Consider the following 14333-nt stretch of genomic DNA (forward strand, 5'->3'; position numbering starts at 1 on the left):
AAGAGTTTTAAAAGAATTGGCTGAGGAACACTCTGGACCATTCATGTTGTTTTTCAATAAGCCTTAGAGCACTGAGGAAGTTCTAGACTGGAAGAAATCTAATGTGCCAATTTTTAAAAAGGATAAATGGGATAACCCAGGTAATTACAGGCCTGTCAGTCTGACATCGATTCTGGGCAGGATAATGGATAACTCGATTAACAGTGAACTAAAGGACGGTAATGTAATGAATGCAAATCAAGATGGGTTTATGGATAATAGATCCTGTCTGACTAACTTGATATCTTTCTTTGAGATGATTGCAAGTTCGGCTGATAGCGATAGGAGTGTTGATGTAATATACGTAGACTTCTGTAAGGTGTTTGACTTGCTGCCACGATTACCATGTCTCTTGATGCTGCCTGACATCTGGATTAAAAAACTAGAACAATCTAAAATTAACATAGTTAATCACTGGATTCTCCATCACTAAATCAAGGGCAGATGTTTTCCTAACAGCAGCTCTAGGAATTGCTTTGAGGAAATTCTCTGCCTGTGTCACACAGGAGGTCAGACGAGATGATCCCAATGGTCCCTAGTGGCCTTAGATTCTGTGACTCTATTTTCGCTGGTGAAATGGAGGCACAGGCAGGTGAAGTGACTTGCCTGGGGTTACACATTGGGTCAAGAAGAGAACCCAGGAGTCCGGGCTCCCAACCCCCTTGCTTTAACCACTAGGCACCATTTCCCCCATACGCTGGCTCTTGCCCGATCATTGTGCTCCTGCCATAAAGACTCCTAGGCCTCTGCAGAACCTCGGCCCCCAAGCCCAAGGACGTGGAGTTGGGGGCTGGCAGAGGGCCCAGCCGGCTGGGGGGGGGGGGGGGCCAGGCTCTGAAGGAGCAGGGCAGGAGACATGGGAGGCAGCGACTTGCAGAAGTTTGTCCATCCGCCTCCCCACCACCAAAAACCCTACTGCCTTCTCCCTGCTAGTGTTAACTCAGCCACCGCCCTGCCCTCGACATTAACCCACCCATCCCTCTCCCCCCCGACGTTAACCCACCCACCATCCTCAGACATTAACCCCCTCCTCCTGTCCCTGCCATTAACCCCCCCACCGCCTCGCCCCATCACGGATCCCAGGGTTTGCTCTGTCCAGCCTGAGATCTGTCCCTTGGGAGTCACACACAGTGTGTGCGCGGTCACGCCAGTGGGGCCGGGGCGGCGCACTCTTCAGATGGGCGCTCCCGTGCCGGGTGACATACACACAGCATGTGTGAGGTTGCGCCGGTGCCGCTCCGGGATGTACTGGAAAGTCCGGCATTCCGGGAATGTGCGAGGGGCCCCCCAACTGCCATGTGGGGGGATCTCCATCTGGGGCAGCTGGCTGCTGGGTGACCATCCTGGCCACTGGGGTTCCCACAGTCTTTCAGGACCCTCCAGTGGCTGGGTCAGTTTCACACCATTCACACCACCCCAGACAGCGTTGCGCCCCACACGCCGGCCGAGAGCAGCTTTTTAACTGTTTACACCCCCTGCAATGCAATGCAAAGGACAAAGGGAAACTGACTCATGCATGAGAATAATACAAATATGACCCAAATTCCCACTTAGTCCCTCGCTGCCATTCAGCTACCCACACCCATCCAGCTGGGGCGTCGTCTCTTGGTCCAGCTGTGCATCTAGTTCCGTGACCCGAACGCAGAACTAGGCTTTTCCTGCAGGAGCAGGGGAAGGGTGGAATCAATCAACATTACCTGAGAAGCCATTGCTGGTGCAATGGTTATTCCCTGTGCACAGTCACCTGCTTCCACCAGGGTGCGACTTGTCTACGTGGGCAATTTGCATCCGTGTTACACCACTCTCGTTATCCCGGTAAGTCACATAAAGACATAAAGACATAAAGTGTCTGCCCGGCACATTACAGCCCTACCGCTATACAGCGGGAGAGCGCTGCTGGCAGATTGCCCCCCCCGCGGATGCCCTGAGCCCGACGCTGATGAGGCTCTGGGACCGGCTGCTGACAGTGGCAATGGGGGTGTAAGGCAAGTCGTGTGTGTGCACACGCATGCGCACACGTGTGACCACAGAGCCTCGCATGGATATCTGTCTCTTTTCTTACACATTGGCAACACGCAAATAGCTGGTCAAGCCAATAAAGTGTCTTTAAATGGAACTGAAAACTGTGTGTGTCTTCTAGCATGTGTGTGTGTGAGTCCTCTAGTGTGTGTGTGTGTCTGACTGAGCTTGTGCGTCTGTGTGAGCATCCTGTCACCTTGTGTGGGTGCATCTTTGTGTGTAGCGCACATAATCCATGCATCGAGAGCTCCTGGACAGATCAATCTCACTGCCGCTGTGTTTCCAAGCCACCGTGTGCGTTTCTCCGTGTCTGTAGGAGACAGGTGTGCGTTGTATGCGCGCCTAGGTTTGGATGCAGGTGTGTTTACACAGAGCCCTGTGTGTGTGGTGTTAGGTAAGTGACGCTGAGCAGCTCAGCAGCTGGCTGAGGGGTTATAGTCACGCTATAGGGACAACAATTTCCGGAACGAGACAAGAATCCATTGAGGCAAAGCTGAGTCCTTGTAACTCATCACAGCCGAGAGCCCTGCTAACACAGATGGACTCAGTGATGCCGCGGACTCACCATCCTTTGACAAGAAGTGACTTGAGGGGAACGGGCAGCTCACGCCGTCGAGGTGAGACCCTGAGCCTGAGGTTGGGGCAAAGCAGAGGGGACGAGGCCCTGTCCTAGCTTGTGCCAGGCTTTTCCCTCCAGCCGGGAATGCCCGTGAAGGCCAAGACAGGGCCCGGAGCGCCCCGGGCCACACGGTCACCCTCGCTGCCTGCGCTTTCCCCGGGCTGACAGCCAGAGCCACTTTACCTTTCATCTGGAAGCGGAACTGGCCCGAGTCCCCAAGTTCGGATCGAGCTTGAAATGCCACTACAGAGCCTGGCCCAGCCCCACCGCCGGCCCCCACCGCCCCCCGGGTTCAGGGCTGGACCCGGGTTTGCCCTGCCTGGGATCAGCCCAGAGGCAGCAGAACTGGGAGTGCGGGGCAGCCTGCCGTGCGGCTTCGAGCCCAGGGCGAGGGCTGCCCCATGCCCTCCCACCCGGGCGCCGCCCGGCCTCCCTCGGGGCTCCAGCCATCGGGGGCACGTCCCACCCCAAACCTCAGCCCCTGGGGACGGAGCCTTCGCTGAGGTGACTGGCCCCCGTCCTGGGTCAGCTTCTGACACCCCATCCTGCCGTGGCCCCTGGAGCACCCCGTCCCTTCTCCCCACACCGCCCCGCTGACCCCAGGCGCCTCCATCTCTTCCCTGTGGGCGATGCGCTCCTGCTTCTCCCCGGCGCGGCTCAGCCAAGCAGACAGCAGGGTTTGAAGGGCAGAGCTTCCCCCTGCAAGATCCTGCCCCCGCCTCCACCAGCCGCCCCCCCGCCGACGCCCTGGCGGAGGCAGAGTGAGGAACGAAGACCATTTTAATGGAAGGTTATTCGGAGCCTCCCGGGCTCCCTGCCACCCCGACCTTCTGTCCGGGCTAAATCTGTTCTTCTGCAAACAAGTCGTCTTATTTATAGCTGCGATGACAGGTCTCGGGGGCCGCGAGAGCCCCCAGGGCAAGTGTGCGTCTGGCTGGCCCCCGAGCCCGCCCGGGGGGGGCTGGGCCGCTGATTGGGCTCGGCGGTAATGAATTGCGGTGGGCTGTAATCCCAGCTAAGGAGGGGGGATTAGCTGGCTGTCGATACGGCCAGACGCCGGGAACCCGACCCGCGCCGTTGCCTTGATTTACGAGGGGATCAGTGTGTCCTGGAGCCCGGGCACCGCCTGGCCCAGCGGGCAGGCCAAGCGTTGGCCTCAGCATAAACCAAGCAGTCAAGGTTACTCAGCAGCTCCTGGCCCCCAATCCGGCCCTGCCCAGGCTGTAAATATCCCAGCCGCTGTCACGTTACAGCAAGGAGATGCCGGCGGAGGGGCGGACAGACAGGACGGAGCTGGGGACGGGGAGAGGCGGGGGGGGGGAATGGGTGCGAGGGGAACAATGCTCGCAGGGGATGTGGGGGCTCAATCCCAGCCTCCCACCAGTGCCGGGGAGGGAACTGGGGGCAAGCGAAGCCTAGATGAAGCTGGAGACTGAATTCACCCCCCCCAGGACAGGAAGGGCCCCTCAGGACGAGGTCGGGGTCCAGGCCAGGGTGAGCTGTTCGGGGGGAAAGCCCAGGGCTGGGGCTGAAGGGCCCCCCGAGACCGGCCAGTGGAATGAAACAGGGAAGCTTTCCCCATTCTCTCTGCCCAGGCCTGATACCCACAGGGCAGGGCCGGGCTCTGGCCCTAACACCAGTGTAAATCCAGTCGACTTACACCAGATTCACACCAGGGCAGAGTGCGCCTGCCCGCGGCCCCCTGCTGCAGGGTCAGCGCTTTCCTCCCGCCGGCCCCGTACCAGGCGTCGCACCGCGGGGGCCAGTGGGGTGACCACGGGGTGGCGCCTTCGGGGTGATGCAGCCAGGGAAGGATTCTCTGGATCTGTGCCTCGGGCTTCTCGGCCCCGAACGCCCTTTCCCCGAGCAGTCGGGCCGGGAGGTTAACCCTGCGCCTGCCGCGGGGGAAGGACACGCCGCAACGTGCGGTCCAGGCACTAACGCATATACACAGCACGAGCCGGCGGGTCGGTGCCATTCTGCGGCCAGGGGAAGCACAGGGGGGTTAGTGGGTGTGGGAGACCCACAGCTTCAATGGCTGCTACGGGAGCTCAGCGTCTCCAGCCACTGCACTGCACTGTCCCCCTCCTCCTCAGGACCGGCTGCCCCCATCGCAGGTCCATCCATCCTCCCTGACTCCCTGGGATGAAGCGTCTGGGGCCTGGAGCCCTCTCAGCCATTGCTGTCATCCTCACCCTCTTCTGACCGCTGCCTGCCTGCGGTCACCTGGGGCTGTCGCAGCTCCGCGCCCCCTCTTCCCCGGAGAAGGTGTTGTATAACCGGGTTAACCTCTCCTGCCTGTGGGGCGCTCTCTCCTTTCACTGCGACGTGCTGGGAACCGACTGCAGGCCAGGCGGGGGGGAGACACAAAGGGAAACGGGACCGAGACCCGCGGGCTCTGGGACGGTCGGAGAGTCGGCAGGCCCCGTGTTTAGTCACGGATTCCAACTGGCCTCAGAGAGCTGTAAAAAAATGGCCCCGGGCTTTACAGCCTCTGGGGAAAGGATTTAGACCTCTTCTGGGCACGCAGCTAAATCCTAGCGATGACATGAGCTGCGCGATTCCAGGGGCTGGCGTTCCCAGGCCAGCGCCACAGCCGACCTGACCTGGTATGGGACCACTCAAGTCAAGAGCGTGATACTGGATTTACACCCGGGGACGGTTTGGTCCCCAGTGCAGACAAGGCCTTAGACATGTCAGAGGGCAGCTGGTCTGGCTCCCTCGGCATCCAAGCCCACAGAATGCAGTGCTCCGGGGAGGTCTGGTTAGGCAGATGTTGCGTGTACCATAGCACGGCATTTCGCTTGTGTTTGCACCGCATCGCTCAGCGTGAAAGATCCCCAAGCACTTTCCAGGGGGGCCTAGTCCACCCTTTGCACCACTGCACTGTGCTTGCTGGGGGGATGAATTGGCCCGGCAGAGGCAGTCGTCACGATCATCACTCCAGACCGGCAGCCCCTCTGTGGCGGGAAGCGCAGCAGTCAGGCACGAGCACAGGAGAGCTGCGTCGGGTGGCGTGAACATCCTGCATGGGACAAACGAACAGGGCAGCGTGCTCCCTTCCCAGAGCCAAGGCATGAGATGTCACTGGGTCGGCTTCCGAAGACGACTGGAAAGGTTCCACTGGGGATGGGGGCGCAGATCCGCACCCGGGCCCACGGATGGTGGGATATCTCGCGGATAGTAGATGACTCCAGGGAACTCAAAAGTGTGCTGACGGGAGAAAAACGTGCAAGCGAGCTTCTCTGAGATCCCTCCTGTCCCAGGAGCAAAGAGGACCGAATGCAGAAGATTCTGGACGTGAACCACTGGCTAGGTCAGTGGTGTACAGTGGAGGTTTTTGATTCTGTGGAGCAAGGGGAAAGGGAACTGAACAGTTTGGCTGGCCCCCACCTCACCCGAAGGGGGCCCAATCTCCTCAGGGACAGGCTGAGGAAAGAGGGAAGTTACGAGCGCTCAGCACACAGCTGAGGTGTTGAGAACAAAATGAATCAGGCACCCCAGGGACATGAAGAGAAGAAATGCATTAGTTTGAATGATAACTTGGAATTGTTTAAGAACACTTTACTAGATGCCCCAATCGAGGAAGAACACCGTATTGGTTAAAACCCTACTTGGTTTAGAGGGAAAGTGAAGGCGGCTATAAACAATTCAAAAACAATATAAAACAAATGGAAGAAAGGGGCAGTTGATCGTAATGAATATAAATCTGAAGCTAGGAACTGTAGGAAATTAATAAGGGAAGCAAAAGGACAGAAGGAGAAATCTATGGCCTGTGGCGTTAAGGACAATAAAAAGGAGTTTTTTAAGTATATGTGACATAGCAAGCGCTTGGCAAAGGGTCCCCTGTTCTTTGCAAAGACCTCTCACCTCAGACCTGACAAACTCACTACCCAGATGTCTTGCAGGATATTTATCTGTAAAGGGTGACATGTAAGGTATCGACAGAAAGCGGGTGACTTATAAAGACTCATATTCACTGCAAGATGTATGTCTGGGTAATATTTACGGAATAATGGCACTATACTGACAGTCTTCTGTATGGAGTCGGAGTAAAAGTTAGTCACCAGGGAATATGTCTCAGTGATGGTCCATTCGAGCAGGAGAGAGCTGTCACCCCTCCTGGGTTCACTGTAATGCAAGGCTCAGTTGTCCAGCCATGCTGTATCCCAAGACTATCACTGGAAACTATCAGAGACAACTGCAAACAACCAGAAACACTTGGAGGTGAAAAAGGAACATTACAATACACAGAGAATTGCCCTGTCTGTGAATAGAGACAGACATGATGGGAACCCCATCCTGAAAGACATTGTTCCCGAATCCCCTCTTCTGGGCTTCAAACAACCCCCAACCTCTCCAAGCTTATCTGTTACCCGCACACTAGGACACTCCACCTTTACCCCAATCCGTAGGGCTCAAGGCATAACCCCATTAAAGCACCCCCACCCTTTCCCAATCCATCGGGCTCCGGGGGAAAGGCACCTATCCTTACATAATTCCCACTCTAGGGTTCAGGGTTACCCATTCCCAGGCCGTAGGGCTCTGGGTGTAACCTGGTTAATTGAAGTACCCCTCTTTCCCAATTCGTAGGGCTCCGGATGTAATTCTCTGCGGTTTGCAGGATCTTTTACCAGCAAAGAAGCCTTACACAGTAATATCCTTATCCTCTATTTATTGACAATTGCCAAAACAGAGCACACACGCTGAGCATCCGACGCTCACCACTCCCGATAAAGCAGACAAACTTCTCCCGGTGACCAATCAGGATTAGATCATCTGGGGACTCCAACTTCTGTAAATGCAGTTGGCCGGATGTCGAGGTCTGGCAGCTTTGATCTTGTGTCCTGGCGTTAGGAGAGAACTTCCTTTTGGACCTCAGGTTATATAGTTAAAACTTGGGTCCGGCTTAGCTGTCCCTTAACCAATCATTTTAAACGGAAGCACTACAAAACACCAATCCTAGCCCATTCTGAAACCATATCCCACCACCTAATCGGTGTAAATGGTGCCCACTTAATTATGCAAGAGACAGAAACAATCAAAGAGCCAGACACAAACTATTCAGCCACACGACAGGGAAGAGGGGACCATCGAGGCAAAACAAGACAAAGAGTCGATTTTACAGCCACAGCTGTTGATAAGTGATTCCGTGCTGGAGAGGACGCGATCAGACAAAGTTTCCTTTAAACTTCTTAAGCTCTGTTTCTTTATCTGATGGTGACAGATACTGCTAAGACAGCATCACCTTCTTCATTGTCCTGATGTAATTTCAGGAATGTGAAGATGTGACCACATGCTACTTAGCTCATGGCTGCTGTCTCTCCTAATACGGCTGCTACGCTTGGCCAAAAAAACCACGACCTCCGACCTTACACATCGTCGGAAGCAGGCTCCCCACAGACCAGGATTCTCCTACTCAAAGCAGCGCCAGACCCTACCCGAACAACAGATGCAAAACCTGCAGCCATATCTCCACGGCTGTGATGATCAACACCCCCCCCCAACACACCTTCCAAAATCCACGGGTCCGACGCACGCCTGCCACCGCACGTGCTGGGCCTCATCCAGGGCACTCAAGGCTCCAACAGCAGCTAGACCATCACTACGCTCTCGACCGAACTCACCCAGGAAAACGGTAAAAGACAGAAACTCCCTATCCCCGGTGGGCGAGCGCTTTTCCCAAAGCGATCACGCCACGTCTGACCTCTCAGGCCTCGTCCCCCGAGGAACCCTGCCCAACGTTTTCAAAAGACGAGCGTGGGGGCTTAAATTCAGAACTTTGCTCGACACTAAAAATGCACACAAGTAAATCCCACTCTAAACAGAAGCACAAGAGGACCGAGGAGGAGGTGTGTATATGGGTTAAGGCCCAGGACTGGAGTCGGGATCTGTCCCAGGTTAGTTCATGTTTCAAAGTGCCTTGGAGATGATATGGTTGTTGTGCAGCCGACGGAGTGGGCTGGACTCTGTTCTGCCTCCTGCATCATCCGGGCAATCGCCAAGTTCCTTCCCCCTGCTCCTAGTAAGCCAGCAGAAAGCACCCTGGGGGATCTCCAGATCTCGGGAGGCTCTGAGTGTCTCTTGGGCCTCTCTCCAGGGGCTAGTTCACAGAGCTGCTAAGTAATGGGGGTGCGCCTGTAGCGCCTGCGCCAGAGGTCTCTGGGTGGGTCCTGGGTTCAAACCCCGTTAATGGCCCATGGCAATCCTCGTTGTTATCGGCTTTGTGTCCTGTTTAGCAGACAGTGAGAGGAGCAAGGGAAGGAGGGGAACCAGTGATGGAGCAGAGTGAAAAGCAAAACCAAGACAAAACACACAGCCCTTTACTGGAGACTGGGCCCCAGCCGTGCCAGCCACGCTTTCTCTCCACAGTGCAACTCAGCTGAAACTGCTTCAGAGGGATCCAAATCACGGGCCTCTGCGTTTTCCAGCTGGCACGATCCAGACTGGACCCAAATTCAGCTCCAGCTGCTGCCAGAAATCCGGCTAGCCCTGCCAACGCTGGGGCAGGCTTTGCACTGATGAACCCAGCCAAGCGTCAGGCGGGTCACAGGTCGTCCCAACAGCTTTGCACAGCTCCAGCGCCCTGCGCACGTCCGCTGTGACCTCCCTCACCAGGATCTGGAAAGGGTCTGACATGACCAGGCATGCACGGCGCATCGTGCGCCGTCCCTTTAAAGGGGTTCTGGCAGGTGTGACTTCACAGCGAGCGGGTAACAATGGATGGTGGTTGGTGTCCCGGGGCCTGGGGAAGGCGGGAGTTGGGACTACCAGTGTGTGACCAGTGCAAGGAGAGTGTATCACCCAGGAGGTGTTGTTACAAGGGGCGTAGCATGGGCCATCCCTGGCTTCCGCTGCACCATCCCTTAAGGAGCGTGACGCCTCCGTAGAGTGAGTATGGAGAGCAGGGGTGGAGGCAGGAAAGCTGGGCTGGGCAGATGGCAGGGGCACCCCAAGGACTTGGACTAGGAGCCGCATCCCGACTGCCGGAGCGACACGGGCCTGGAGAGTGTCCTTGGCATTTAAGAAGCCCTGGGCCAACATTTCCAAGAACGGGCACTGGTGCGAGGTGCCCAGCGGGAGACAACCAGGGTGTGAGTTTCAGGCGTGCTGAGCGTCTGCTGCTCCCCGAGGAGCGCCGGGTGCTCAGCGCTTCTGGGCATCAGCCCACAGCGTCTCCAGGTGGGCCCTCAAAAGAGCTTTGATCTGGCACTCGCCAGGCAGCGGGTTGGCATGCCTCCAGAGGGAGTCCCCCATGCCGCATCCACGGCATTTGGCCTCCTGCACAGCCAGCCTTTCTTAGGGAGGCTCAGCCCCCCCCAGCCTCAGCCGCACGGCCCCTGGCTGACTCACACTCGGGGAGAGCTGGGCCTACCTGAAATGTGTGCCTGCAGCTGCAGACGGACCTATGCTCCAGAGAGAGGACACGGACAAGGCCCCGTTCCCCAGGGCACTGACACAGCCCTGAGCTTCTAGTGCCGGGGGGAACTCCCTGAGAAACAGGTCGTGGGATTTGGGTCAGACTCCAACCTCCCCCACATCGGATAGCTGGTTAGATTGTGATCCCGTCGTTCCAGTGGCTCCCAGGGACTATTCCGACCTTCCTAACTCGGCAGCCATTAGCTCCCAAAACACGCAGCACTACGTGTCCGGGAAGAGACGGGAGCTCGCCCCCCGGCTGGCATAAATCACGTTTGCAGCCTCGGGACCAAACAGGACAAAGAAATCCCTCCCTGCCGCCAAACCAGCCTGGTGATTCACCCAGAATTTGAGCCCCCCCATTTCCCCTCGACCCCAGCAGCACACACAACCTCCCCCCAAGCCCCGGGTCTAGACCCCAGATATCCCAACCCCCATCCATCCTCCCGACCCCTCTCACGGGCTCAAACCCAACATGCTTCACAGCTTCCTGCCCCCCCCCCCCCCGCCTCTCACTTCACGGTCCTCATGCTCCCCCTCCCCAAATCACCCTTCTCCTCCCGGCCAGCGGGGTGAGCAGACACTTGCCCTAGCCTCGTGGCGTGACAGGAGCCTCGTGGGGGGGAAGGGGCGTTTCTGCGGTTGCCCCAGGGGCGGCACCGCGGGCTCTCCCAGTAGAGCCGCATGCAGCGCTCAGCCCAGGGCCGCGGGGGTGCCTCCCCCATCCTTTCCTGTCTGTGTCCCCCTCCTCTCTGCCGGGCCCAGCTGAGCGGCTTTCTCTCTCCCCCTCCTTCCGCAGCTCATGGCGGTGGGCAGCATCCTCTTCCTGGCGGTGCTGGCCATTGTCCACCACCCCCGGTTGGTCAGCGACGAGCAGGACCCGGCCACCGAGGAGAAGCTGCAGGAGCAGGAGAAGCTGATGGCCCTGGAGATGAAGCGCCTGCGGCTGGAGTTCGAGCAGAGCAACCAAGAGGAGAGGCAGGGCCCGTCCGAGAGCCAGGAAGAGGAGGGAGCCGTGCTGAGGGCAGCGCCCGAGCAGGGGCCAGAGGATGCGGGCTGGGACGGGTGGCACTGTGGAGTCCTGGTCCTTTTCCTGCTCTTCGAACTCTGCAGGCAGAGCATGGAGCACGAGTCCAGCTACGACTCCAGCAGCGACGAGGAGGACGCGGCCGAAGCAGCGCCGGGGGGCTTCTGCGCCCGGCATCCTGCCTTCCCAGACCGGGAGGCGCTGGAGCACTTTTACGAGCAGCGCCTCCGGGGCTTGGCCAAGGACCTGGCCAGCACCTGCGAGTTCGTGGAGGGCCTGGTGAACGAGCTGCTGGAGGCGTGCCGGGTCCTCACCCACCAGACCTACCTCCCCCAGCTGGAGAACTGCATCGGCGTGGCCAGCGCCTTCGAAGGGTGGTGCCCCCGCGGGGACCCCCCGACCTACAGCGTGCTCGTGCCCCTGCTGCCGCCCAAGGGCCACTCCTTCCACCTGGAGATGGGGACCGGGGAGGGCACCCCGGGGAAGCACGGCCACATCCTGGTGGAGCTGGAGTGCGTGTGCAAGAGGGAGCGGCTGCTGGGAGACGTGCAGTGCCTCCTGCACCACGCTGAGGAAGACCTGAGCGACAGCACGCAGGGGCCCTTCCGCCTGCACGTCTTGTGCTCTAGCTCCCACCTGGACGTGGAGAAAACCACCCACTGGTTCCAGAGTCTGGTCGGCAAGGCCTGGACGCTCGTGTCTCACAACTACAGCTTCCAGCTCCTGGCCCAGCCCGCCGCCTCCTCCTGCAAGTTCAAGTTGCTTTACGAGTCCGGCAGGGCCCTCTGCATTGAGATCATACTCGGGGTGCAACGGGGAGACTCTCTGGTCTTCCTGGCCAGCCAGGGGGCCGAGACGGGTCGTCCGAGCAGCACGGTTTGGCTGGAGACCTTTGCCGTCCAGGAGTTGCTGTTCTTCCGGTTGGTGAGCAGCTACGCCCCACAGGACAGCTGCCACCTGAAGTGCCTCCAGATCCTCGTCCACCTAACGGAATGCCGCCCGCCCGCCCGCGAGTACAGGATCCTCACCAGCTACCACTTCAAAACCTGCCTGATGCACCTCCTGGTCCTCCTGCCCCTCTCGGAATGGCGCTCGGAGCGGATCGCTCAAAGGCTGCAGGACATCCTCTCCTACCTGCGGCGCGGCCTGGAGGAGAAACGCCTCTACCACTTCCTGATCGGCAACAACGCCCTGCCCATCCAGATCCCCGTCCCCAAGGCCTTCCGCAACGCCAGGCCGCTCAACCTCTTCCGACGCCTGGCCCTGGAGCCCGCTGCTCACGCCCAGGCCACGGGCGAGTTCTTGGAAGTGGTGGAACAAGTGAAGGCTCTGCACCCACAGCGCACAAGTAGCAAGACAGCGTGTGGGGCCGCTCCACTGAGCAGCCCATTACGCGGTGGGACGCCCTAGGGTCTGATAGCGCAGCGCGTCACCCACAGCACAGAATCACAGGCGGGAGTCAGACCATGCCCCGATATGGAGTGGACAGCATCGCTGACTCTGTGGCAGGGCCGCCAGGGCTTGCTGGAGATGTGTGTCCAGGGCGTGGAGGGGCCTGGGGACAGGTAGGCATGCAGACGGCGCTACACGTTGAAAGCCAAGTCAGACGAACTTTCTGCTCCCAGAGATGCGCCAGTATTTTTGTACACACCTGTCTGCTCTCAAGGGCTTTGCTCTCTTGGTTCAAATAAAAGCTTTGACAAATCTACATTGTTAAACCCTGAACTCACGCAAAGTAGAGAGGCATGCATAGGATTCATAACAAACTACCCCTAGCGGTAAATAGGCCAATGGCCGGTGATGGGATGTTAGATGGGATGGGTGTCTGGCTGGTGAGTCTTGCCCACATGCTCAGGGTTTAGCTGATCACCATATTTGGGGTCGGGAAGGAATTTTCCCCCAGGGCAGATTGGCAACAACTCTGGGGGTTTTTTCACCTTCCTCTGCAGCATGGGGCCCGGGTCACTTGTTGATGGATTCTCTGTACCTTAAAGTCTTTAAACCATGATTTGAGGACTTCACTAACTCAGTCATAGGTGAGGGGTTTATTACAGGAGTGGGCAGGTGAGGTTCTGTGGTCTGCATTGTGCAGGTCAGATTAGATCTGAAGGTTACTATCCAGTCGGCTGGGGTAAAGGAGCAACCCCTCCGCTCCAGCACTGAGCCCCGCCCCCCCTCCCCAACCCCAAGCCAGCAGGGTGCAGCAGCAGCCCCCCCTCACACAAAAAGATGGGACACCCCTGGACTGGATGATCCTTCTGACCTCAACATCTATGAATATTACTGAAAATTCCCACCCGGGCACAACTGCCCGTTGATACGAATGATGCTGCGGTGGTTTCAGGCTTTCTGCCAACGCAGGCAGCCATCACAACGTCGGCTGATTCTCAGCGTGGCGTAGGTTGGCGTTGCAGCCGGAAGTCTGTCGTCTGTACCGAAAGCCTTAGAGTCCAGCCTGCAAGACAGCCGCTTCCTGGGACCAGGCACAATTTGCTGAACGGCGGCCTCACGTCAAAGCACATCACCCACGGAAGCCAACAAAGGCCAACGCGCCGGGCTTGGGCCAGCCCTTTGTGTAGAAAGGGGGCTCGTCTCACGCCTGTGGTCGCCCTCATCACACTCCTCCTCTCAGCCCAGCCCAGCCTTCCTCCGAGCCCTTTCCTCTCTCACTACCTCGCTCTGTCATTAAGGCAGGCCTGGCCTTCCAGAGGCGCCAAAGGCAGTCAGCTGGCCGGGTCCCAGGCGCGCAGCGCCCTGCATCTCCTTGTCTCCCTTCCACCCAGGACAGGAAAACCTAGCAGCAGGCGGGAGGCGGGAGACCCCAGGCAGAATAACGGGCTGCTAACCGCACGCCCGGCCGGGGGCTAGTCCTCCCCGGGGAGACACCGCCCTAGGTCCCACAGTCACAGGCTGCTCCTGACCCACGGCAGAGGAGGGTTGCAGGGGACGGACCTCAGGGGGTCACCGGGACCCACCCAGCCAGCCCGTGCTCACAGCGGGGCCAGCCCCGACAATGACCTATCATTGCAACGAGTCTGCGGGGCCTCAGCTCCGCACCGGCATCGCCCGGCACCTTCCGCGGCGGCAGGCACGAGCCAGGAGAGCGGGGCGGGGCGGGCAGAGGCGGTATGACCCCGCCCCCACCGGAGCCAGCCCCGCCCCCCCGGCACAGTCCAGCCCCGGGATCCCCACGGCCCACGTGCCGCTGGC

At 58.6% G+C, this 14333-nt stretch overlaps 1 protein-coding gene across 1 annotated transcript; it reads left to right on the forward strand.

The window, feature by feature from the left end:
• The first annotated feature begins 10898 nt into the window (after window positions 1-10898).
• On the forward strand, window positions 10899-13921 carry ITPRIPL1 (ITPRIP like 1). Its single transcript, XM_067540349.1, is given in 3 exon segments — window positions 10899-12515; window positions 12518-12688; window positions 13907-13921. Coding segments are annotated over 3 exon segments (1803 nt in total).
• The last annotated feature ends 412 nt before the right edge of the window (window positions 13922-14333 follow it).

The sequence above is a fragment of the Emydura macquarii genome, unplaced genomic scaffold (assembly GCF_026122565.2).
Source record: "Emydura macquarii macquarii isolate MOO-44397 ecotype Brisbane River unplaced genomic scaffold, CSIRO-AGI_Emac_v2 contig_573, whole genome shotgun sequence".
NCBI lineage: Eukaryota > Metazoa > Chordata > Testudines > Chelidae > Emydura > Emydura macquarii.